At 40.6% G+C, this 27926-nt stretch overlaps 1 protein-coding gene across 1 annotated transcript in view; it reads right to left on the reverse strand.

The window, feature by feature from the left end:
• Positions 1-27926, reverse strand: part of col25a1 (collagen type XXV alpha 1 chain) — a 147981-nt gene that overhangs the window by 47546 nt on the left and 72509 nt on the right. Inside the window, exons 3-7 of the mRNA XM_028563680.1 lie at positions 21896-21940; positions 18112-18119; positions 7695-7721; positions 5474-5500; positions 462-521 (exon numbers count right to left, since the gene is read on the reverse strand). Of these exons, the coding sequence (XP_028419481.1) occupies positions 462-521; positions 5474-5500; positions 7695-7721; positions 18112-18119; positions 21896-21940 (167 nt within the window). The remainder of the gene's footprint in view (positions 1-461; positions 522-5473; positions 5501-7694; positions 7722-18111; positions 18120-21895; positions 21941-27926) is intronic.

Genomic DNA, 27926 nt, shown 5'->3' on the forward strand with positions numbered 1-27926 from the left:
GCTGAAACTATCCCGAATCCCGAAGGACAAATTGGTAGATTGAAGGATTTGTGGTGAACCATGGGCATGAGCTTTTAAAAAAACATTTTGCCACTTTGGTTCATCATCGAGTATTCCTCTTGCAATTCCTTCCATTTATTTTAGCATCAATGGACACGAGCCAAACCATGACTTCTTGTTCCAGTCATATACTGTACATATTACTGGGTTGTAAAAGGCCACCTTTGCTTTCAATGGGGAACCTGGCATGTAGCGTGGAACAGAGGAGTGAAAGACTGGTAGCGGCAGTGGGGGAAGAGGATAACCATTGACTAGCTGTGATTAATTAAATGGGGTTTTTCCTGTGCTTAGTCTATCATCGGGCTTTGAGGAAAAAAGCAGCCGACAGTGATTCATTTACTCCCAGTGTGTGCTGCGAAAGGGTCGGGCTGAGCAGCTAGGCGGCACCACCACCGACAAACCTTGACAGTCAGGATCTGATTGCTGTGCAAAGCAGCCAGCGTAGGGAGACCAGGCAATCCCTAAAGGGACAAACAGCAGAACATGGCACAACACACACATGACATTCAAACACTGAGTGAACAAAAACAGTTAAAGGAGGAAGAAGATAAGCATCCTAAATATTTTTACAAATTTGTGGAACAAGCTGTATAATAATGTGAAATACTGGAACATGTGGGACCAGACATTTCAATTCAGACCTAAACAAGACCAACATTTTATTTGAAACATTCACCATTTAAAAGTCCAAGTTTACTCCCCGCCATGAAATGACCATCGACCATTCTGTGGCTACAATGCCATCGCTAAGTAACCATTTCAACATATTTAAAATATACTGGCCGAATACTAGCTGAGATAATTATCGTCAAACTGATTTTGAGCTATAACATTGAGTAGCTGTATTGTTCGTAGAGTTTTGGTGAAACATCAAGGGATTGAGATGTTCACTGGAAATTCAATCAAATGGTTTCCAATTCCCTCGTCAACAACGGTCATGACAGATGGGATCCGTAAAACTGAATGACGAAAACTGAATAAAAGAAGAAAGCATCAGGCCTCCTTCTTGTTAAGAGGAGACGAGGGTTTATAGCTGCATGCTAACTTTAATCTGAATCCAGAAACATTGACATATTGTCTGCTGGAAATGGTTCAGAATGTTACTCAAATAAATGCACTTCAGTAAGTTTCATTGACTGTCAATCATTTGGGGTATATTGTCCATAATTAGCCATATACATTTTTAGTCTTGCATACCTGTCAAACAAGGGTTTTGATAGTGACGAGTCTTTTACAGGAATATTGCAGAATAAATGTCCACTGGAATATTAATTGACCGAAAACAATCCACTGAACAGCGCTTACAGTCATAGCTTAGCAAGCACAACTAGTCACGACAAGCTTGCCCAGCTTTGGCTTTCTCAACAAACTTTCTAGCCTTTCCAAAACTAAAACACAACAAGGGCCCTTTTGCTTCAGTAAATTTCAGACCGATTTAAAGTCAAAGTTTAGCTTCGATGCTAAGTTAATGGAAAAACATGTAAATATTGGTTGTCCAGTGATTGCATATTCTTTTGCTTATCTTTATGCTGCAGGTTTTGCTTCACCGTCAATAACAAACCTCAATGAACTGATGAATGTATTTCTCAAAGACATGCACAATGGCACAAATGTGCCCTGTAAGAGAACAATCTTTCTCCATATTCAAGCTTAGGATAAAAAAACCTGGCCTATCCAAACAGTTTGGTACCATCCCTCTGGTTTTCAAAAAAGATCATTCAAAAAGCATGGCTCATTACGAATATGGCTTTCAAGGCAGGCTGATTTAATTCATCCCTGCAGCAGAACAGAGCAAAACTCTTACACTGTAACAATAGCCATGCTGTGTGTAACTGGGATTGAAGCGCAACTATTTCTCAAGTAATTTACAACCTCAAACATCTTGAGGACAAACAAAGAAAAAAAAGAACTGGATTATGGTCAGTGAGGGAGGGGGGCTATACAAAGAGTCCAGGCATTTTTTTTAATTTTTAATTAACCTTATTTATTCAGGGGAGGTTCACTGAGAGGCAGCCTCTCATTTGCAGGAACGCCCTGATCACATTCACACAGTTCCACATTCATACCTGGAAGCTGCCCAGTACAACCACAGTCTGATCTGCTGGCCACTGAGCAGCTCTACCGGAGCGGTTGGAGGTTAAGGGCCTTGCTCAAGGGCACCTCAGTGGTAATAAAGGAGGGACAAACACTTTCCCCACCCAGATTTTATCTTGTCGGTCTGGGGATTGAATAGACGACCTCCCGGTCACAAGCTCTCTAAACTTTAGGCCACCACTGCCTGCATGAAAATGTAGTGTGACGCATGTGCAGGCTGGCACTTGTGACCGCTTCCTGGGTTGCATCCTTTTTGCTTTTACAATCACTTTGATACTAGGGGAGAAGCCGCGGCCAGGTTGACAGCATGTTGACAACTTCACTGACCAGCGTGTGTTTGGAACGTGTAAAAGATTATCTAACCAAAAACCATAGTTTAATCTTTCTCTGCAAAGGTTGTGAGAAAGTGGAGAAAGGCTCGACTAGGTTTGGGTTGGTGCTAACCCTGCATTGCCTCTGTGCTGTTGACTATATGTGAGAATGATCATGACATTGCGGTTGACAGAGAATCCTAACCATTCACAGATTGTTTTGTTTTGCTTTTCTCCTCCAAACGGATGTTGGTTATTTGGTGAGGCTATGTACTTGCCTGCAGCAAGAGGATTGTAACCGTAGTAAACAAAAAGCCAGATATGACGACAATCAGCAACAGCCGTCATAGGACACTTGCCAGAACCAGCATCTCCCTCCCCAACCACACCAAACGCACAAGGCTGAGGCATTTTCTCAATATCTATATGTGGAGTGGATTACCAGTTCCTTGCACAGATGGCTTTAATACATTTAAGAGAGGAATAATACATTCATTTAAAGCCTCAGAATTGGCATCAATGTGATGCATCAAATGTATCTGAAGTGAAATTAATTTTAAGGCTTCTGATTTCATGTGCAAACAGTTGACTGTATAACATTTCCTGTTAACGAGTGAAAAGTCAAATCCTGGAAATTACATAATCACAGTCTCTTTATTTTGGAAGAGCATAGCAAATGGGTCAAATCCCACAATGTGAGAAGTAAAGTCCTGGACAAACTCGGGGAGTTTTGTTGGTGAAATCTCAGGAATGTTTCCTCTTGCTGACCCAGGAATTCACCAACCTTTGTCTGACACCTGTAGCCAGTGCCATCCCTCAAAAAGACCACACAGCTTTCTTGGTGACACACAGAGATAGTAATTCTTGTTAATTATATCCCACCAGTGGAGCTCCAACAGTGGCCACACATTGTTTGTCAAAACAAGGCCAATTTATTATTTGCTGCTTGGCTAACCTTTGGCGTTTGGATGTGGCCTTTGACTTTTAGGGCCGACAAATGGCTGACCCCGACATGTGGGGAACAGGCACAGGGATTGTGTGTCTGTGAGGAAATTTTGCTGGCCATGTGGTAATTCTCATACTGTGTTTGGCCACAGAGGCTGAGGAGATTTGACTTGGCCTTTTGACATTAACCTAGTGAACATACACATGTTTGTATAAGCATGCACACACAGATCATCATTTAAATTATTCTAAATTTAAATCTGCTTACATTTGATGTAATCTGGCACACTGTGGTGTGAAGATAACATTCTTTACATGCTCTGCTGATTACATGTACCTCTATATGGGTTTAATAGCGTCTCTGCACACAGTCAATACTGGCCATAAAATGAGTCAATAGTCAAGTCAGGGAGTACTTGTCCTTTTATACCTTCATCTATTAAGGAAATCTATGTAATACTGTTCCGCTACATCAATCTACTAATCTAATGTGCAAAGTCAATATGATATTCTGGGGAAGTAATATCATTTGCTGGTGACCTAGACAGCTTTCATGCCCCTGTAGTCCTTCATATGCGACCGCGACTGTGTGCTAATTTGTACCTGTTAAGGGACAACAATTCTGCTGTAATTGGAAGGTAATGAAATGCTTTCTTGAAGTGGACAGTTTATTTATTTACTCTACAAGACAAATAGGGCCTGGCTGGTCCCTGTTACAACTCTGTCAGCCACACTGCAGTTTCCAAATTGTAAATCATTTAGCTGATAGAGACAGATTACTCCATTTCCTAGGTTAAAAGGGTACAAATTATGAGCAAAACCCAAGAAATTCTATCTAGACGGCGATAGATCACTCCAGTCAATTCGGCTAGAAAGCGAAGATATTTCCTTTGTGCCTGTTTGCAGCGGTTCTGCAGTTGCAACTATAAGGATTATACAATACGTTTTATATCATAAATAATTAACTAAGGATATCACAGAGCTGGGAATGTATTTGTAGATCTTGTGAGAGTGTGAAACCACAATATCTGTGGACTTCGCTGTCTTTAAGGAGTGCCCATGTGTTACATAAGATGTATAATTTTTAAGACCGCTAATCAAATTTCACAGGGAAGGTCATTTGTATTGACTTCCAAATCACAAGAAACGCCATGCTTTGTGCAGAACTGGTCTGGAGGGGAGCTGACAAAGTTAATTGGCAAACTACTAACGTCTGGTTGGGCTTCAATACAGAATTGGGATCAGATGCACTCGGGAGACGTCTGGTGTTCTGGTGACAAGACAAACCTCTGTGTTGTTACATTCTCATATCCTTGTGCTCTAACCTCTACTTGCCCTCACGGAAATCAATTACAGGCATTTAAAGTGACTTTGACTCCATACAATCTACTCTTGATGATGACAGCAGATACAGACAAAGTGAAAAGTGTGACCCCAGTTAATGCAATCTACTTTAAACAAACCTGTGCAGTCGGCTTTTTTGTTTTTAAAGAAGGCTCATTTTTTAACCATTATTTGAGAAAAGATGAGGGCACGCTGGCTGCAAGATGGAGATCGAGTAATTCATTTCAGAGTCTGTCAAGCACGGAAAAGCACTCACATCATCATCATTTAGAAGCTGCACATTTATAGAAATGTCAAACTTCAGAGCTGAGAATGATTAAAGCTCTGAACACGCCATGTCACGTCGAGGATTGAAGTGAATCACGAGTAATTATAGAGACAGCGCTAGTTGGCTTTTGATTGTGGCTGAGATTGAGCAGATATCTTCAGCTGATGGGTAAAAAGCTTGTACTCATGTGCAATTTGAAGACGAGAGGTAAAGAAAAGGTCTTTGCATCACACAAAGCATATTACCCCGAGGTATCTTGCACTGTTTGCCTGCCTATTCTTGATGTAGAAATAAGCAGTGCTGAAATGCTTGTTGTATTTGGCCAGATGGGAAGAACACTATCCCAGGAATTTCATGCATCTCAAACCTTTTTGCCCACAAATCTGCTGGGGCAGACACACACAGTCACATTCATCAGCTAATCACAAGAAGTCAACAGTAAACCGCATACCCGTGGTCCCTGGTCGCCTTGATCCCCCTGCAGAAGGCAAGAAAAAGAATTTGTCTTGAAATGTAAGAAGTCAAACACACACTGAACACAACAGACACAAGTACAGTGCTAATAATAAGCTGAGACTCACACCGAAATCACTGAGGCATAATTCAGAACACATTGATAAAGAAAAATAATACAGGAACCCAGCTATTCATTGCGGTTGAGAGTAAAATCACTTATGATAACATGGACTGACATCAATTGGGTATGAGAGAAAGTGAAAGAAAGAGAGCAGTGGTATGTAGTTTGATGGGTTTGGTAAGGGGGGGGGGTGGGGAACTGAATTGCCAGGCCAGATTTTATGCCCCAGAGATCTTTGGCTATCTGCCTTCTTTGGGGGTAGATCTCTGCGGACAGAGAAAGTTCCTGAAGGAGAAAACGTTTGGTTTCGAATCAACCTGCATGGTGAAGACTGTGGGTTTATCACATTAGAGTGAAACCAAATGAAAAGTACACTTTTGTTTGAAACAACTGAAGGAAGACCAAATGTTGGACACTGAATTAGAACCGTAATCTGTCTAGAATCGGATAACTGAACAAACAATCTGATCTGCACTCCACACTCCTGTTGGCCGAGTTACAATTGAGCCTTAGCAGTAAAAGCAGCCCAACAACTTTTCACACATGGATGGGAATTTTGCTCAAACAAACTTCAATGTAATGCCTGGGCAACTTCAAATAAAACAGCCCTCGGATTTTTTGTAATTTTTCAATGGGCAGTCGTTCCAAAACCGGAGTTAATGGGGAAACAGTTGTGAATGGCCACACTGATGCACGCTGTATTCTTCTTGGGTGGGTGGAATACACACAGTTGTTTTTCATTTCATTAAACAGCACGTAAAGTGGTTCACATGAGAGACATGAACATTCATCTAATCAGCGGTTCTTCACGATTTTCATAACGGATGCTTGACAATCATCTAAACCTGGTTTTGTAAGCCAATGCTTATGGGTTCCATTTCATGCTTTGAGGGGCACCAAATAAGAGATCTCACTTTTGATTCATTACGTCGGTCGGCGACAGCAACCAACGTCGTTCCACACCCCACATTACTAGAAATCATCTGTTACCAAAGAGTGCGACTTGACGCAGATGACAACTGTGAACTGTGAGTTTCTCTGTGTTTAACTTTAGCTCTGGTTAGCACTCTCACGCCATTTCATTTTATGTCATGTATTTTACAGCACCATAATCCTTTAAATATAATGGGTTATGTCCAAGTTGCTCACTTCATACAAAGTATGAATAAATACTGCATCTATTTAATGATGGCCTGTAAAAAAGAACAGACCTTTCCCAGTAGCATTTTATAAGGACTTATTTGTTTCAATGATGAGGGAATAAAGGCACTTTATCAACTTTGGTGTGAATCATGGGATGTTATTTTAGTCTTTTAAAGCAAAGTCACAGGGACACATTTGTCCCAGAGTCCTGCAGACTTTTAAAGAGACAGAGTGGTTATTTTACATGCTCTGCTGCTTTTTTATGGAGGAACGCTCAGCGAGGCATTTAAGGGCTCCAACTTGGGCTCTGGCTTTCTGTCATTAATGTTCTGTGCTGTGGCTTTGTGAATGACAGGAGAATTGAAATATTCCAAAAGATTGACGCAAATGCAAAATGACACTCTATGGACAAATGAACAGTAAGAAGAGCAAAAACAAATAATTACTGAATTGTCTTGACCCGCAAGAATGTATGATGGGTTGGCTATTAAAAGACTAAAATGTCACCTTTCTTCAAGGGTTAGTTGACATATTGGAAAAATAAAAGGTATTTATTTCTTGCTGAGAATTATATGAGAAGATTGATACCACTCTCATGTTTATGTATGAATCTGGAGCCAGCAGCCGGTAATGGGTTATTACAGAAACAGAAGTCAACAGCTAGTGTTGCTGGACATATTTTGTACCTTTGAACAGAACCAGGCCATTTTCCTGTGCTTCCTCTCTTTATGCTAAACCAAGCCAAGCTAACCAGCTGCTGGCTCTAGCTTAGCATACATATATGAGAGTGTTATCAAACTTTAAACAAACTTGGCAGAACGCAAATAAGTGTATTTCCAATAATGTTGAACTATTGCTAAGTAGTTGAACAAAATACCTGGGTAGATCAATAGTATACCAATTAATATATCAAACTATTAATATATCAAACAAAAAATTGAAAATTACTCACCTTTTCACCCTTAGGACCTGGAGGGCCCTATGAAGAGAGAAAAAAATCCATTTAAGTTATTTGTAATCATTGTAGTGCAATGGCACTCTTCGGTAAGATACAATACACTACAACAACAACAACTGTAAAACCAGTGTGACCAATCATGTAAGCCAATAAACAAACAGAGCTGCTTAACAAGGCTTGAACATCATGAATTAAGAGGGAGAAGGCAAAATCAAAAGATTAACAAATTGAGTTTTGATGAAACAAACATTCACTTTTTGACATCTCTTTTAGCATTTGATTAAAATGCCCTGTCACAGATTGGGAATCAGTACCTTATGCATTGTAGACGTCAGGGCTTATACAAACATTCAATTAAAACCCAAAACAGGCCCAAATCAAGTCCATGTTTACTTAGAGGATCAAATCCAGCAGTCTCCAACCAAGTACTGGCAAGCACATTGTAAAAATGTGCCCTGAATAAGAGGAACACTTCTTGTTTTGTTTTTTTTTTACTTTTTTTGTGAGGCAGTTTTGCATCCAACTTCTGTCAATCAACAAGCAGGGGCTCCTGGGTGGGCCCTGTAAAAAAACATTAGTGAAGTAGAGGATTTGACAATGATGTGTGCATCCATATATTGGTGCCTAATGAGTTTGTGTTAAAAAACACAATTTTGGAACATTTATGTTGAAGGATGAAGCACAGTATGCTGGACTCTCTTTCTTCCTCTGACGTCGCAGTTTTGGAAAAAGTCAGCTTTGGAAAAATCAGTATTAGATCAGTGTCAGCAGAGAGAGAGACTAACTGACCGCCCACCCGCTTAGCAACAATGTTCCTGAGAAAGAAGCAGTCAAATATATTTGTAAGATCAAAGTACTTTTTTCTGGTAGAAAATAAGTTAGTTCTGAATCTTTTACAATCACTTCCAAGGCTTGAGAAATTGTGCATCTCTTCTAATTTTGTCATTGATTTTGTAACTGCCAAAAAATGTCACACGTCTTCAGGTAAAAAGAACAAGTTGTTCAGCTGTCACCAATACAACTTCGGTAATAGCTCTGCAGTGGTTACTTTTCCAGGCTAATACCGGTCAAACATGGTTTGCTCCCAAAGATATCAGACACACAGAGAAATATATGCGGACACTAATGCATAGATTGGTAGCAGTAGTATGAGACCTGTGTTTGGTCCATAGACTCACAGGAACAGCCTCCAGTGACCCAGAATAGCAGGTTTGCAGACATAGACAGGCTTGCACTGCACTGGCACACAATAGCACAGTCTAAAACTGAAATGCTCCAGAGGTAGTCCAGCAGTTTCCCTCAGCCAATTTCTACCACACTGCTGTAAGGAAAGTGAGTTGTTGCCTGCTCAGTGCCATTGGGCATTATTTCTAATGCACAGTTAATTATCCATAGCTTTTTGTTTATGAATAGCATGTGCATGTGTTCCCAACTGTATCTGCACTGGGCTCAATTTGTCTTGGTCATGAGGTTATGAACCTGTACCTTCCATCAAACCTTCCCCGTTTATTCAAATATGAGGCAACTGTGTTCGCTTCAACAAGCCCAGACAAAAGCTGATGGGAAATGCAGCTTTAATATATACACATCTAAGGAGGTGGTCCTGCTGCTTACTTGTCTGGCTTTACAAAGAGCAACAACACACTTGTAAACACAAAATGCACCATTATGAAAACAATGTTTCCGATTGCGGTTCCCTTGAGGGCAATATAACAGCAACATATTGGAATCAAATGTGAATTTTACTTTTATAATGATGTAGATGCATTCCAGAGAGGCTAAATAAGTTTCCAGCATGTTCGTGAAAATGGAAGGCAACTAAAAAAAAAAAAAAAAAAAATCTGTGCAGGCTTTTTGTTGTGAAGGAAAATTGCCCTTGGACAATAGAAGGCTAATGACAAGCTGTTACTGCAAACATATGAGTGGCTGTAACAAAGAAATGCATTCCCACTGCAGCTTTTTGCACAAGCCTGCTTAACGCACTGGCACTGAAAAGTACAAATAGTTGGCACCACAAATGACCGGGCTAAATGACTGAGCACCATGAGTTTGTGGAAAGAAATGAAAACTCAGCTTTATATGATTTAGCATTTCAATGAATCCAGATTGGTTCATGATAAGTACATCAACATAACGAAAATTGATCAGATCCATGTTTAACCTCCATAATAGGGCAAAAAAAGTAATGTTTATATTTTGTTTTTGAGGGGATAAATAAGGGACATGGGTCACAGGTGTTACATGGATTTGTACAGTAGATATCCCAGGCAAATGGGTTTGATTAACTAAGTCAGTGGTTCCCAAACTGTTTGATACTACAGTATATTCTCCCAAAAATAAAAAGTACCCCTTCCTCAGCAATGCCAGTTATTTTAAACATTACTTGTAGCTAACAATTTAAACTGTTTATCCATAACTGTAAGCTATCCATACCATTTATCCATTACTTAGCAACTGCAGACATACCCCCCGGTTGCTAATCAGGGCACTAAGTAACGCTATCACACATTTAAGCTTAATATCACTAATGATATGTAGGTTATCTTTTTGAAACCGCATATTTTGATATGACCCTATCATGCCTGATAAACTGTATCAATCAAATAAAATGACTTGGTAACCACACTCTGCAGCATTTCTTGGTAGATTTATACTCCACAAGTGGTATGCTGCTTTTGACACACCTTACCATATCCTGCACAAAAACCTTGTTCATTTTGCTCTTCCATCTGGTCGTAAAGCATGTGGAAATGATTTTGCTGCACAGTCTGCACCTGCTCATTATACTGCCCATCATTTGCACATCACTTGCACAGACAGCGACTACTGGAGCTTTTCCAAAAGGTTTAAGCCAGTAAACTGAGGGTCTTTTTATAGAGACTATTAAACAGCTCTCTTGCAAAGACCATTTCAAAAAGGAGCGAACTGTACTACAGTAGAACTGCAGCGGGTGTTTCTTGTCAAGCAGTCTCAGCCACAAAGAAGGTTTCTAATCAGCACCTGTGTAACGTCTTTTTACTGCTTCTGCTCTGGCTCTTTTTCAAAAGCAGCCCTCCAGCAGGTGCTCCGTGGCTCATCAGGCTGCCTCTGTTTGATCAAACATGCTCACTGTGTTTACTTTGTTGAACACGATTAACCCGCTATAGTACCTTGAATACATTTATATTCAGATTGCATTTGATTCTTGAATGGCCACATGCATATCTCAAAAACTAATGTTCTTTAATGGAATAGTTCCACATTGTGGGAAATACAATTCATGTTCCTGCCAAGAGTTGGATGAAAAGACTGATGCTTTCATATCTGTAAGGTAAATATGACGCTACCACCAGCAGCAGGTTACCTTAGGTTAGCTTAAGGACCGGGAAAGGGTGCCTGGCTCAGTCCAAAAGTAACAAAGTTCGTTTTTGCCGGGGCACAGTAACTTCCTGGAACCGTCTCATCAGTGTGTGGTTGCTAGCTATTCAGCGGAGACTCACCGGAATTTACAGCAACCGCTCAAGAAATATTCTGGCCCATTACCCCCTGTAAAACTTGCTGTTATTACACTTTGTTTTTACACAAATTAAACAAATCAGATACAATGTGATTGGTGAGCTTTAGAGTTCCTTGTTGGACCTTTGGACAGAGCCGGACTAGCTCTTTTCCCCTGTTCCCAGTCATTATGCTAAGCTAAACTAATTGGCTGCCTGCTGTCACTTCATATTTACAGAGAGTGGAATCGATCGATATCGATGTATAATGCTCGGCAAGAAAACAAATAAGCCTATTTCCTAAAATGTCGAACTATTCCTTTAACAGATTTCGATATAGGAGTTAAGAAAATTGTTGCTTAAACATGACGTATGTTGGATTTGGTTGTAAATTTGGTGTGCAGATTTTTTTCACTGTCACTGTAGGGAGCGGGAACAATTATTTCCAGAAAACCTCTTAAAAGAGAAGTCCCTGTAAGTGACTTGAAAAATATTAAATATGTATATAAATATGTGTGGTGATGAAGGGAATGCAGTTGCCCCATAGCTGAAGCACTTTATCCACTTATTCAAAATGACACTTATCACATTGATGTTAAGCCTCACATCTTCTGCTGCTTAACGCTGGGCAAACTTATGTCAAACTTCCATCATGAGATGATTTTTAACAGAACATCCTGTGTGCATGATATTGTCGAGTTATGGTGGACCGCTGGATCAGGATTAAGCTTTTTTCTATCCATATACATGTTTAGCTTCTCATTCTAAGCCAAACCGTGACCACTGTCTCCTGCAATGGCCTGAATGAGCTGTTGGTATGAAAAAAAAAAAAAGAGGAAACCCTCTGCCACCTTTAAAACAGAGTGGGAGGAGAAATATGGGAAGGTCTGCAGGGAAATATAAAAAAGCAAAGGGAACTGGGGCCAAACCCGCAAGCAACATGAACATTGCCATTCAAATCTGACAATGTAAATTACTTCACTTCATATTACAAGGAAAGAGTAAACGATGTTAAATAAAATGATCCTGGCACCAAGGTACATTTCATATGTGACTCCTGCAGTGCTGATTATCAAGATGGGAAAATATTGCACAACTGGGTTTTCCTGTGTTCTGCGTTGGTCTGTCTTCGATTGTATGGCATTTATATGTATTTCATCCTGAATTAAGTGCTTGTATAGCTCCCTATACTTTATGTATTTTGACGTGTAAAACCTTCAAACACAGTTACCAATTCCTGCTGTAGAATGGATGATCTGGTTTCTGTAGTCAGACCGTGTAAGTTGGATGAGGTATCCCATCCCGTGGCCCAAGTATGTAACAATGGGCACATGATAAGTGGTAGTACTGTATAGGGGGTGGTGGTAACCTGCCAATAAGATATAATGAAATATAATTCTGTTTGCTTACTAGAAAAAACTGCACAAACTACTCTATCAGGTCAGAAGAAGACCTGATATTTTTTGCTGATGCCGATTTACTATTTATATTTTCACCCTGCAGGGCTGGTCAGCTGTAAGTACATGTATGGAGCTGACTTTGACATCATATTTAATGCCACATTCTTTTTTTATATAATGTGATTACATTTAACAAAATATTAAAATACATAAATATTCATTTCTATTGTTATCCACAAGACAAGGTTGTCTTTTCAAAGGCCTGTTATCAACAAAGTGAGTTTATTCCCACCCTAGATATCCCGGCAGAGTTCACACCAACATCTTACGTAGTGAAGACAGTGAATATCCATTCTTCACATTCCTACTCTACTATGATTTACTAAAACATGATGGATGAAAGCTTGACAGTGCTCGTCTGACTGTGCAGCGCGAGGCGAGGGGCTGGCTCGCGTCCACAGCTTTCGCTGTTGTTGACATGAGCAGAGTAATTCTCGTGGGTTTGGCTGCAAGCTTCTGGTGCAATCTTGTGAAGCAATCTACCTAATCCACTAGATGCAAAAAATCAGGAACAGGGGATCTGCGTGTAACCGGCTGTATTAGTTTTCATCACAGTGACCTGTTAAATGTATCGAGGTCCACAACATCAATCCATCAAACGGAGCTCATATCCACGTTGTAGAACCTGGGCCAACGGGGCTGGCAATAGTTGCTGTAGCCTGAACTGCCGGCCACATGGATCCAATCATCTCACCCCGGAGCACTGGCATCTCTGAGAGCACAGGCCAACAACTACCGCTTTTACAACCGCTTCTTTACGGGTGTACGGTTTTCTCACACAGCTACACAATATTAATAAACATGTGTGTACACAGGAAGTTTAGCAAAGCAATCCTCCCGGCACCAATTGTTGGCAGGGAATGAAGTTAGGAGGGGGGCAGGTGAGGAGTGCTGCTCACCACAAAAGGGGGAAGAGGGCCAGAGTTAAGGGTTTGAAAGGACTAAACCCTGACTGACGCACTTCACACAGTAAAGTGATGCATCATGTTTGCTTCAAATTCTAACTAAAAGTTCTAGATCCCGCAACAGTCTGGATTAAGTTTAACCTGGCTGATTCAAAGGAATAATTGACATTTTGGGACATATGCTCGAGCGTTTTTCCAAAAGTGCAGAACTCTTCCATTAAAGATTACAATCTAACACCAATGAGGTGCTTTTAGGAGTGATTTCTTTTGCACTATGGAAGGAAAATAATTTAGCATTCATTCTCTCACAATATTTCCAATAACCTTTTTACCCAGCACAGTTGAAACAGCCCATCTGGATACACACATATTATTAATTGCACCAATGCAAGAGTGGAAATAGTGGTAAGGCAACTGCAAAATGCACATTTAACCATTTGCAGCTAAAAGCCTACTGTGGGCACCATTGGAAGTGAAATCTACTCAATTTCAAACATGCACAAATCTGGAAAAGAGTGAAAGACATCCAGTAAAAACATATCTATATGTACACCTCCATCTGTTAGTTCTGCATGGGAACCCTCAATCATATTACCGTGGGCCCGGGGGGAACTTTCTTTTTTCAAGGCAGGAAACTTATGGAGGACAGGGATGTGAGTAATCAGAGCAGAATGGGCAGGAACGGACGACCACAAGTGGCTGGTGCTCGTCGGGGGAATCTGGATGCAGAGGTTAGGCAGGGATAGGAAAACCGCACTGGAAAACTGACTTGGGAATGGCATCTGGTTCCCATATCCACAGTGTATCACAATTAGCCGGCATAAAATGACTTTAATGTGTGTGTGTGTGTGTGTGTGTGTGTGTGTGTGTGTGTGTGTGTGTGTGTGTGCACACGCTTTTTGTTATGTGTTGAATGTTCTTGTGGGAGCAGGGACGCTGTGACCTAAGGAAACTGAAACTGACAGTGTGACTGGTTATATGTGTGTGTGTGTTGTGTTTAGTACGGTGTAAAGATGCAAATCAAACATGGAGGAGATATTTATTCTCAATCTCAGTCAGGGAAGGTCTCATCGTTCCTGAGGAGGGGGAACATTTAAACAGCGTTGACTAAATTGTATCCATAAAAAGCCGAACATCGAAGCCATTTTTTTTTTTTCTGCACAATGCGTAAGCAAATTTCTGACCCACAAAATTCTTGTCCCGGATTTAAAATGTTGAATAAGGGACAGCGTTCCAGTTGGAAAAGGATTTATTTCACTTCTTCTGTTGATTCAATTAGAACCACATAGTGGCAGCCCTACATTTCTCATCATTTGATGTTATGAGTTGGGGGAAAATTCCTCTCAATCAAAAAGCTGTCTAGCTTTTTCTTACAACTGCGAGCATCACATTCATACTGTGCTAAGTCTCCTACCACGCTAAGGTAATGACAGTCAGGTTCCCCAGTGGGCACTATTGACTGCTTCAAATCACTGTGAATATAGCTCACGGTTGGCCCGACCGCTGCCTCTCGTCATTTGCTGACAGACAAGTGCTGCTGATGGGCAGAGCATGAGCAGAGGACTGACATCTAAAAAGGTCAAACTCGTAAAGTTGTCACATGCAGGGCCAGTAGGCCTCCTCGGGCACCACTGCCCTCATGATCCCAAATAAACCCTGTCATGTCAGATAGATCCGCTTGCAGCTCTCTGTGAGCCTCTTCAGTGCCAAAGCCTCTGTGTGTCTCTGCTCTGATGTGAAACGGTTAATGGGCACGTTTCTGTTTCACGGTCACAACATGCAACAGAGCAATAATTCTAAATTGACGCGACATCGGTGCTTGCAGGGCGTCTTTAAACTCTAACTAGAGTCTCACTGTAGATAAACTGGCCCTTTCTCCACTTCCATAGGGCAAAAGTGATCAAAGTCCAGCTGGACTATGTTTTATTTACAGGTGTGGAGCTGTGATGCATAGCAGATGAAGGATGAAGGGTTGAGGGTGCTTGTGCTCCTCTGCTTCACGCCCACATTGCCTCTAATCCCTGTAACACTAGCTGCATAATTCATACGTTGTGACAGATCATCCTCTGGAATCTTAGCTTGTGAAGCTGGGAGGTGGAAACTACTTGTCAAATACAGATACAGACGCAAACCGGCTTTATTTTTCCTCAATGCTAACATGAACTCTTGCGAGCGCTCATGTGCTGTACTGTAACTGGTCTGGCTTGAGACTGAACACGCTGAAGTGGGTTTGATATTTCCAACATTGTATCATAATCAAATAATTCCCCCGCCTTCTAACCAGATTCCAAAGCAGGCTAGTTTCTTTCTCTGTCTGTATAATTTTAATTTAGTGTGGCATACAGTCAAAGAAAGTACAGTCGGCAGGTGGTGTTAGTGGGTAATCAAGAGCAGCCTCAGGGATGGTGTTTCATGCTTGATTGGTCCTAAATGGTGTGCACACACAGTGGTTGGTACTTGGGGTTGATGTTTTGACACGGACCGCCCTTGAAGAGCCGCAGAAAGATGAGGAGAGAAGATTTTTTTTTTTTTTCAATGAGAAGCGAAGTCATGATAATTCTTGCCTCAGCTGTCAATTCACAAACTTTAATAACCTTTGTGTAGAGCGACTGGTTTCAGTGGCAAGAAGAGGCAAAATACTATTGGAAGATAGCAAGAGAGATTCAAGTCATCAACATCACTTGACAACTGACCCCGTGATCCCATGCAAAAGGCCCTAAGCAGTGGAAAAAAGGAAATGAAAACAAAGCCAATCACTTTTCCATGCCTAAACTCTGATCGCGAGCCGCAAATGAGGATTTTTCCTGATGAGTTTTGATTGAAGAGACCTATTTTCTCTTTCTGTCTCTGCAACCGCAGGTCCCTGTCCATTCATCAGTGGCTGAGTAACGATTAAGTCACAGAGATCTATAATGGCTTCAGCAGTGGTTGGTTTGTTTGGCTCAGAGGGCTGTGTACAATTTACGCAGTGTTCCCAGAGTTACGGAGGGAGCTGTTGAATATTCATAGCGACGTGTCCCCTGCCATCCCCGGGTGGGCATACCAAATGAAAAAACCACATGAGATCACTTACTACTGTCTCCTTTTTTAAGAAACTTTAAGAATTTTTTGTTTTTCGGAAACAGCTTTGGTGACCATTGGGTGAGTCATTGTCAGATCATTGCATTTCTTTTTTGAAGACCGTAAATTATAGCCTTTTCTGCTTCGTGCAGTATGGGTTCTGCTTGTTGCTTTTCCTACAGTAAAACTAGGACCCCTACCAAACATTTATAGCACCCTCTGCTTCCTCATCAGAGAGTGATTTGCTGGCCCCAACTGAAACATTGTCAGGTACTTACTGTTTGTGCACTAGATTTACTATTTACGATTTACTATGTCTCACCCAAAGGAACAGTCACCAAGGTACCAAAAAAAACAGCCGTCCCATACATCTACTGGCAAATCCAACATTTCAGAGACAACCCTTCATGGGCTTCAGTCGGCTCTTGAGACATCTCACAGTATGATTTTATTTGTCAGTTGCCGGCCTGGCAAGAGAGTCTGAAAAGCGAGACCACCTGCACTTACTTACGTCCCAGAACCCCAGGAGCGAGTGTGTCTGAGAAGGCTCTGAGGATTAACTTACAACTTTTACGGCTCAGCCGGCACACGCTATTGTACCTATTCAATCACACTTGCCTCTGGGCTATAAATAATTTTAACAGCGCATACACATACAGTGCCCTCCTGACCGGGTTATATGGCAAACTGTCACAATCCCCCGTGCTTATGTATGTGTGGGTTTGTCTTCATCTTTGGGGAAACTCTGAAGTTTTCCATCTGTTTAGGGGAGTGAATCTGTGATCACCCAGCAGTGTAATGAGGTGAGATAATCTGTTCGGGTGCAGGGAGCTTGCTGGGATGGAGCCTGGTAGCCAGGATATTACAAACCAGACTGCCCAAATGACAGGAACAAGGGTCCCTATTAGGTGAAGGCAGGGATGAAGAGATTGTTTTAATAATAGAGTCAGACTATTTGGTACAACAGAGATTTCTGGTAGCAAATTTGTCATAATCAGATTTTACATCAATTGTAAAAACACAGTTACTTTACATCTTTCTTCAGTCTTAATTTTTTACTTTTTTTACTCAAAAGAAATAGTTCGACAATATGGGAAAGTAATTTTTTCACTTTCTTGCCAAGAGTGTCTGTATAAGTCGCTGGTTACTCATTGGGACGACAAGACTTTAGAGGTGCTGGTAGCCAGATTTGATTGTCTTTTTTTTTTTTCCTCTTTCTTAATGCTAAGCTAAATTTACTGGCTGCTGGCTATAGCTTCATATTTAGTATCCAGACATGAGAGTTGTAGCAATCTCCTGAACTAATTCTCTGCAAGAGAGCGAATAAGTGTATTTCCCAAAATGTGACATTGTGGTTTTATGCTAATATTTCCCTTTCATGTAAATTGATTTTGACTTCAAACAGTGAATGAATATTAATTGGACTGCATCATGCAGTCGTGTTTTACCGTTGGGAGTTTTTACCTTCACATGGCTATCACAGTTGGAGAAGATGTGAAGCAGGCATACTTACAGGAGGTCCTGAAAGACAAAAAGAAAAAGAAAAGATGCTTAGTGTGTTTTCAATCAGCGATCAAACAGACTCAGATTATCAACGTTCCACTACAATCACATTATCAAAATAACTAAGATGGGGGAATCAGGCTCTTGCTGAGATTTCTTTCTTTGGGAAGGAACATTTAATCTCTTCCAGGATGTGTTCACTGACCATGCACAGACAGTCTACTTCAGTATAACTCCAAAATCCCACCTGTGTTTCTACCTACATTATGGTAAGGAACAATAGCATTGTGAGAAAAGATTCCTATCTATTTTCCATGCAGTTGGGCCAACGATGGGCACCAGGCCTGGTGATCACATTCTACATTTGTAAGTTACTCTAATTTCACTACTACAAGGGGTTGCACGCTTGTTAAAAAATGCTTCCACGTTTTTGTGAGGTGACACTCGTCTTTTCCCCAATTACAGCTGCTCAAAGGACTGCGTGCCAACTCACTTCAGGGCCCTGCAAATAGTTTTAGGTCTTTTGGTTCTCAAAAAAAAAAAAAAAAAATAATAATGTACCCAGCTGCTTTAACCCTGAAAAAAGGAATTATTTTTTCTTTAAAAGTCCTATGTCCTTGAACTGTTCTTCTTCATGACCAGGGGAAAGTGCAAATCATTCCAGCAGCTGGGGCATTTAAGGCGCCGTGTGTTTGAGGCTTGCTGGGCTGCACCTCTGTAGCGTTGTTTTATGGATCGTTGAGTTACAGTAGACCACTTAGCTTTTAATAAACCTGCTCCACGGTATGTTTTTTTGACATGTCCCACTGTGTCGAATGGATTTGTACACTAGCAACTAGCAACAACTAGCAATTCCGAAAAAATGATGTTGCAAAGCACATAATAGCCACCTACAAGGTATACCCCTTCAAGTTCTGAAATTTGATGGCCTTAGATAGAAATCTTTGCTAAAATATAATCCATGTCAAATTAAATAGCCTGTGCCATAAAGTTAAATAAACCACCCTCAAAGCTTACTTTAATTTCACTTTCTGTTCTTACAATGGACCCCTGGTCATTTCCTCCTTCCACTTTTGTTAACCAGTCACCAGATAATGTAAAGGTTATTGAACTCTGGACAGGCACTGTATTGGCTATGTGATTGTGAACAATATGGTGAAAGTTATTATGCTCTAACATGACATAAGAGAGGCTGCAATTTTCCAAGAAGAGTCAGGTATTTATTGCAAAGAAAGAGCTGCTTTTCTTCATACTTGACACTAGTGCACCACTGTTAAATTGCTCAACCGGCACAATTTGAGCATCAATTCCTCCTTTTGCGAAAGAAGGTTCATCAGTAAAAAGTGCGGTTTGTTCCCTGAATACGGGAGGAAACTTCTAACACTTTCCAGCAGTTTGAGAGTGTGGCTTTAACTGCCACAAAAACGTCTTCATCCTAAACTGTCATGCCACACGTTTTCCTATCCATATGTTACCGGTAAACAAACAAGAGATCCTAATGAAGTATGCCATTCATTTTTAATGCATAGGTAAATATCAGCGTGTCTTTTTCCTATTTGTTCTCTCTGTCAGCTGCGGCCAAGTCTAGGCAAAAGCATCCCTTGTCGTTGCCGTTGTACAGTATATGAGTAAACTGCAAAACACCTCACCATGAATTTGTGGGAAACTTGCTGCAGCTTACTTACTTTTGGTTAAAGTGAATCATGAATTAAATATGTTTCCCTTCAACATCAACCAGTGTTGAGAACTTAAAAGAGGGAAATTGGATTTGCAAAAGGCTTACATTGCAGAATGTGGCATGCCGGTGCCCGTCAAGGACTGAATTTTTCAGTCGTATAAATAATGTCTTCTGAATATTTCTTTTTTTTTTTCAGTTTTTCTCCTGTGAAATGGGTACACAGCGTTTGACATTGAGCTCCAATAATGCAGCATGGTGCCATCATATTTATTTTTTTAAATGCTTCTGTGAGTTTCGCTAAGGATATTGTTTTTTTATGCTTGCCAACATATGCAAACAGTAAATGTAGCAGACATAAATGAGCTATAATTGCATGCCAATATGCAGAATCGCGTTTAGATCATTTAAAGTGCCTACATTTAAAATAGGAACATTTAAATGCCAAGAATGATTTTGCAGGAGCTGGACAAGACCAGTGAACATGCAGATAAAAAGCTGGTGTGAATACAGCTTCACTGACATTAATTAACAGTCTCTCTGGCACGTGAGGCTCTTTCAGGTGCTCAGGCCTGTCTGATTTGACAGCATACTTTAGCCTTGTTTAGTACGGTAATTTGGGCTATTATACAGAATGGTAAGGCCTGTCATCCCAATTGTTCCCTCTTGTCTTCCTTTAAAAAGACCACTATGCCTCTCCAGTCCAGACATTGTGAGTGGGTTATGATTGCTTGCTTGTTTGTAATTGTTTTGTCAAGAGGAAGCCATTCACATTCTCCACATTTGCTCTGGCTGACCAGAGAGAGAGAGAAAAAAAACCCCCTGTCTTGTCACAATGGTGCCATTTGAAATACGCTGGCATGGTGGATGTTTATTGGAAAGTTAAGCGCTGTATAAACAAAGGCTGGCGGCTTTTCAGATCTGCAGCCAACCACAACATTGAACTGTTGTCATCATTTGAATTCTCTTTTTTTTTGTAATTTTCCTAGGCTTACAAGTCATACACTGGATTACTTCAGTATTATCAAAAAAAAAAAAGATAAGTCAGAGAGCCACACCACACTGATTCACATCTCAAGATGTGGAAAATGGACACAATGGGATTCGAAATAAAAAAAAAAAAAAAAAAAAAAAGAATAAAGTAGTAGAATCTCTGATGCTGATTAGATTTGATTCCTGTGACTTTAAAAAGTAGCGGCTGGATTTGGTGGTAAAACCAGCAGTTTTCTTCTCCCCCTAACAGACACAGTGTTTGTTTCTCAGGCTGTAAACCAAACCGCTCCCTTATTACTCTACCTCACTCAAAATTGGGACCTTGCTTTGCCCTGTCTCTCTAATTTCTTTTTACAAGGGCAGTATTTTGTTCCAAAGCGCCGGCTGCGCTCTGCTGCACTGCGCTCTAAACGCAGGAACGCTGCCACACTCCAGAGCCCATTATCACTGTCACTATCAGGTGAAAGGAGTGTGGATGCAGCACCTTGCCAAGTACATGTTCTCGCTGTGCATTCAATTTGCTGCGACACGTCTGTGGGAGTGTCACTGCACAACATGTCCTTCTCCAGGATCCTCGAGACCTCAGCCGCGCCAAGTTTGTTGAGTCAGCTCAGGAGAGAGAGTGTGTAGGAGGAGGGAGGGGAGATTGGAGATCCTGAACGCATTACGACAACTTGTCGCTAAGTTTGTGGAGGCAAACAACTTTTATATATGCTGAGCTAAAGTGCATCGTGTCTGGGATCAGCATAGGAGGCATTAGAGTGTTTCAAAAAACTGAGTCCCGAACGCCATCTGCTTCAACAAGTTTGAGTATCCCTTTCACTTTCTCAAACTGCACCGTCCCTCTGTTTTACTGTGAAAATCTAGTGTTTCTATAGCAACTGAAGCAGAAACAATCAAAGTGAACACTGAAACCACCAGGCCACAAATTACACATCTATAACCTATTTTGGCCTCCAAAGATATACAGTATACTTTTACATGATTGTAACTGCAGTATGATTTGCTGATGTCCTGCTGAATTATTCCTTGAATATGTCTGGATTGAGATTTGAGTCACTCACACACACACATACACACACACACACACACACACACACACACACACACACACACACGTACATACCAGGTTCTCCATTGCGGCCTCTTCTTCCTCGCTTTCCTGGAGGTCCTGCAAAAAAGAAGAATATAATACATTTTAGACAGTAATGTGATTGTCTTTTTGTTTGTATACGTTTCAAATTCTTCAAGTATTCTCACAGTCTAACCACCCTACAGCAGGGTTAGGAAGAGCTACTGAAAAAGATTGCCTTTGGACGACAAACAACTCAAAATCTCATGGTTCATTAAGTTTTCAGGCTCTATTTATGCATAACCTGAGGTGGAAAAAAGAAACACACACACTGTGTTGCCACAAAAGTGTGCTTCATGCTGTCGTCCCCGTTCCTTTTTCCTTTTTTCCAGCGTTTCCTTTCAGCACGGATGCCCTGGTTTTTAATTTGTTTATCTAGACAGTGTTTTCTTGTTTGCCATTTTCCTGTCAACACTATCAATCTGCTCAGCTGGAGGAGTAAAACAATTACACACTTTGCCAGTTTTTACATGTTGAAGACTTGACTGGGTCGTATTGTGTGCAGGTAGTTCTCAGTTTGGAAACTGGGAGCATCTCTCCCAAAATGACCTCTTCCTCTCAGCAATACATGCTGTGTTTTCCTGAGGTTGGCAGCTGGAAACAATTTTGCAGGCATTGGCATTTTGTTTGCTCTCTGCCCTAAAAGAAGTGTGTGCATTCACAATTTAGTCAAAGGGTAAAGCTACGACTTTTAGACGAGCTGGAAATTATAAGTTGAGCTCTTATGATTACACAGAGGTACATGGGGAACCTCCACTCCATTTGAGGAGGACTTGTCAACTTGCAATGCAATGGATAATATCTAGGCAGGAAAATTGCTCTTTCCACTCAACATGAAAGGAGCTGTCACGATCAAAAAGATTGGAAGTTAATATAACCAAGAGGAACAATCTTCTCCGTCTGCATCACAGAAAATATCCAGATCAAATTTCAGGCAGCAACAATACTGTGAAGAGTTATTATGCAAATCATTTTGAAGACTCTTTTGACCCTCGTACCGCCAAAGAATAGCATTTTGTCATCATGTTAGAGGTTCAAGATTATAACAGTAATGTAATGGGGTTGGTGAAAGTTGTTGAACAGACTGCAAAGCTCAACAATAATTGCCTGGTTGTCAAAAGTTGCTCCAAGGGATGATTTTGTGATACATGGGCTACAGCAGCTAAAAACCAGGACTAAAATTACAACAAAACCACACGTGCCTGTGAATGCATCCCTTTATAAAGGAAGTGGAACACAAGTAACACAGTAAAGAGTAAAATAAATAAGAACGCTGCATTTTACGCGGCGTCTGGTTGATTTAGGACAGTCCCGATGCGTTACTGGGGTTCAAAATGCAGGATTATGTTGTACAATTCTTTGCATGATGCTTAGTTAGGGCTGGACGATTAATCGAAAATGTTTCGACATCGAAATGATGAAGCGGTTATCGACGTATTTTTCCCATGACGAGAATTTCAATAATTTATTCCTGTTGATCGGCCTACTTTCTCCTTAAAAACATTCTACCGCGTGTGTAGTCACGTGACTTTGCCCGGACCAGTGAGCCACATGGAAAGAATAACGGAGGATAACTCAAACACCGAGTCCGAGTCAACGGAACAACTTGTGCCCCAAAAAAAAAAAAACACAGTCCGTCGCATGGAAACATTTTGGCTTCAGAAAAGATGATTTAGAACAACGTGATTAATTATCATTCATTTATCGTTCAAATGTGCAATTAATCGTGATTTTGATTTTTTGTAATATCGTGCAGCCCTATGCTTAGTCCTCACTTTGATCCCACGGTTTGGCTACACATCAGCCTCTAACTCTGCACCTATTGGACTGATTCCAGGATAATGTCAGGCGCTGCCAGCGAAGGGTCCACGCACAGTTTTTGAGTATGTAACCACAGGTGGAGTTTGACTCTCACTTTACTATGGTTCACATCAACCCTGATTTTTAAAGAAACAGACGGGGGTTTACTGCACTTGGCAGTCACTTCATCATTGCTCACTTTGAAATGACACTTGACACCTCTGAGAGGAATATTCTGTATGACGATACGACATCCTCCTGATTTTGGTGGTATATTTTTTGACAGCTGCTGAGAAAACGCTCCCCACATGGGAGTTGGTGGTCCAGACAAAATACCAAACATTATTTTCAGATATCATCATGATTCACAATATTCATCACAATATTTTTATTCTGATTATAGACTGTAAGGAGAGAAACCAAGTGGACCAGTAACAGTTAAAACTTTGTAGAAGGTATGCCAACAAAAATGCTATAACGTTTCAGTTTATGAAACACAAGCGAAAGAAAAACTTAAGGTCTATCAGGCCTAGTCAAAAGGAGTTTTCAGATGTTTTGAATCAATTAAGACAAAAAAAAAAAAAAAAAAAAGAGGAGTATTGTGAGGCCTCTGGTCGTAAATAAAATGAATAGGACTCAAACTGGATCCTGAAGTGCTGAGAGATTAAGCTGCCTGTCAAGGCAAAACATTGCTCTTGATCGAAAACATTGTATTTGGCCTGCTATTTTCTCACAGGATCCCAAGTAATGTCATGGAACACTGGTTTCAGAAAAAAAATGTGGCAGGGAATTTCATGATGAGGGTCAACAACTATCAACAATCTGTTGAAACCTTTTTTAACCTTTTCAACAGCTTTTGTATCTGAAGGTGAAATAAATCAAAGTGAACTTGATGTTCATTCAAATGGTCAGACAAAGACTTTGGTCAGACAAATAAAAATGGCCCCTGTGGTGTTATTTAGTGGCTTTTGTATTTTTAAAAAACCAAGCAGCAGAAAGCCACTTCATTACGCTGGACCAGAGAGAAAGGCATCAATATAATTGCTGTTTGGCTTCATTTTTGTGGTTCTACGGACGGCAATGTCAGTCAGTCTGTCGGTCCACCACTTTGGTGCAGACTGAAGTATCTCTGCAACTATTGGATGGCTTGTCAATACATTTTGTGGATGGATTGAATTGCCCCTCAAGGTGAATTGTAACTTTAGTTTTTTTCACCTCAACTAGTGCCATCAGGTCAAAATTCACATTTTTCCAAAACTTTCCAAATGCCCTTAAAACTATTAACATTAGCCTCATCTGAACGTTGTGTTCAATGCTAATTAGCTCATGTTAGCATGGTATCAAGTTGGCCCCCTCCTCCCCGAGCCAGAGAGAGAGTTGTCTGATGGTAGTGTGTCTGGTAATATCATGGTGACAGATTGTGATGTGAATGGCACCAGGTTAGCTGTGAGGGCATCATGGAACCATCAACAGAATGCTGTCAGGTCTCAACATGTACTGTATATTCTGCTTTTTCAGGAACAGTAAATTGAATAAAACAACATGGGATTCCCACAGAATGCTTTTGTCAAAAAAAGTGATAGAAGTCATTTTAATGGTGCTTGGCAGAAAAGAATCCTGTATTATCGACAGTATTGTGAAACATGCTGTTTTTAAGCCATGGCTGTATTGTTTTTGAGTAATTTTGCTCATGTTGTTCATTACGACATTATTTCAAAGTTATGCACTGCTTGACATAATAAACTTCTTGTTTATACTTCAGGCATTTGAGACACAATTGCATTTTACCAATACCCATCATCCATAAAATATGGATTGGCCCTGAACAGCTAACAGAACTGCACCTCTACTCTATTTTCTTTTTTCCTCCAAATTAATCAAGTGAACCAGCCCCGGACGGACTCATTTACAATACCAGCATTGTTTCAGAGCTTGATATACATAATCAGACCACTCAATGTTTCTCTTGCAGAGTATAATACAGTCATTCCTCAGAATACAAATAATGCCAAAAATAGCAAACTGGGTACCAGCTCCAACCTCCAAAGTAAATCAGGTTTGAAGAGAATTGGCTTTGGACTTGTCAGCAAACCCACAGCACCTTTCTGGGTAAAGTGAATCAATTCAGATGTGTTCTGCAAGTGAGATATAGTTTGCATTGTCCCTTGTTAAAATGTCCTCAGTTTAAAAGTGAAATTTAAAATGTTTTTTGATGCTTAGCAAGACACTTGCCATGTCCTCTTTGTGCAAATGAAATCAAATAATCAAGTAGACAGCAAACAGTACGTTTGTTTTTTGAGTGACGATTCAAATAAGTTAATGGTGAATATAAAGGGATACACTGTTGCAGAGTGTGCATCACTGAAACAAAAAAACATTTTTAACATAAGAGGCTGCACTTTTCAGTGACCGTGCAACAAACACCTGGTCAGTGAGATCAGCTTAGTGCCAAACTGAGAAGGATTTCATGTTTGATTCACTACACACTTTCCACAGTTCATTTTGAAACTATTTTCCCTTGCCGTCATGCTAAATTGTAAACACCCAGCCTATTTCATGAATACCAAAAGCTCCACATGCCAACCTTGATGTTTATATAGGAGTCAAAAGAATACAATGGTCAGCATGAATGTTTGGGAGAAATGTCATGGCGGTACAATACTTCCAGTGCCAATGTTTTGAGAAACTGACATGAAATTGTTCTGCTGGCGTAAATTTAACGCCTGATGCCTTTAAATTATTTGGTTTTTAAAATGGTCTGCTGCCATTTTGGAGAAAGCCTCCTGTAACTGAGCAATTTTCTTTTGTATGCCGTTATATAACATTGATTTTGCTTTCAATTCCCAGTCGAAATGTATGACAATGGTTTTCTTATAATTGTCAGGTTGTTGTTATAATTGTATAATTGTTGTTATAATTGTCAAGTTATCATGGTGTAAAAGTAAGTGTCTGCTTCACTATTGTGTTACGGCACCCCTCCTCTTCGTCCGTCGTGCGATTCATCGACCAACCCATGAAGGGCTGGCGCAGGTTTGCCTTGGACCAGCTCATGCTGCTATACAGTAGGTCTAGATTGCCGGGGGACTTCCTTTGACACACTGATCTCCTTTCTCTTTCCATCTGCGTGCATTCATGTCCCCTCCAGGGAGCTTATTACCCGGAGTCCTTATGTTTTCCTTGGATTGGGGTGGCACCTAAATCATGGTTGCAGCTGCCGCCATGGTCCTGCTCAACGCCCTGTGGTGCCCTACTACGCCACCGCAACGCCATGCTACGCATTGCCCCGCTACGCCCTGAACTGCTACAACTATTTCTAGTCATAGTTCAATTATCTTTATTGTTACTGTAACTGCCACTGTTCATAATTCCAACTGCTATAATTATGAATCATATATCTGTATCAGTGACTGTGTCCAAACCGGCAGCGACAGATGCCGCCCACCCAGATCCTGGGTCTGTCCGAGCTTTCTGCCTAAAAGGAAGTTTTTCCTCGCCACTGTTGCACCAAATGCTTGCTCGTAGGAAATTGTTGGGTCTTTGTAAATTACAGAGTGTGGTCTATACCTACTCTATATGTAAAGTGTCTTAAGATAACTCTCTCTATGATTTGATACTACAAATAAAATTGAAGGCAAACATTTTAATATATTTAAAAAAAAAAATCATTTAAAATATTCTTAAAATGTATCTCTTCAATTTCATCACTGTCTGTCTATATCAGAATTAAAGGATACAATTCATTGGGCCATGTCAAGGTGGCTCCCAGCTAGGCTCAGAACTTGGAGCTTTGGTTGACTGAAATGTTCAGAATATTTCTCATATTTCTTTACAAGCATTCCAAGGATTTAGGAAGATTTAGTCGAAACAGACTTTAATATAGTCCATTTAATCCCACAACATGGATGGATGAGTTTATAAAACCTGGCAACACTTGGGTATCCAGGTCAACGGAACTAAAGCTGCACAAAAGCTGGCTTTCTACTGTACAATCATTTTTTACTTTACAAGTACATTTTTGTGGAAAAGTCTGGCAAAGAGGACAACAATTTTGATCCAACATCCTCATTACTCTGCATGACAATGAATAAATCAATACATTAAATGCTAATTCAGGGAAGACTGGGTCCACTGTCCAAGGGAAAAAATGGAAATTGGACCACGATTTTACAATCAGCCTCATCCGTAAATGTCACTGCTCTCGTCATCTTCAAGGGGATGTATATTG

The sequence above is a fragment of the Perca flavescens genome, chromosome 19, assembly GCF_004354835.1.
Source record: "Perca flavescens isolate YP-PL-M2 chromosome 19, PFLA_1.0, whole genome shotgun sequence".
NCBI lineage: Eukaryota > Metazoa > Chordata > Actinopteri > Perciformes > Percidae > Perca > Perca flavescens.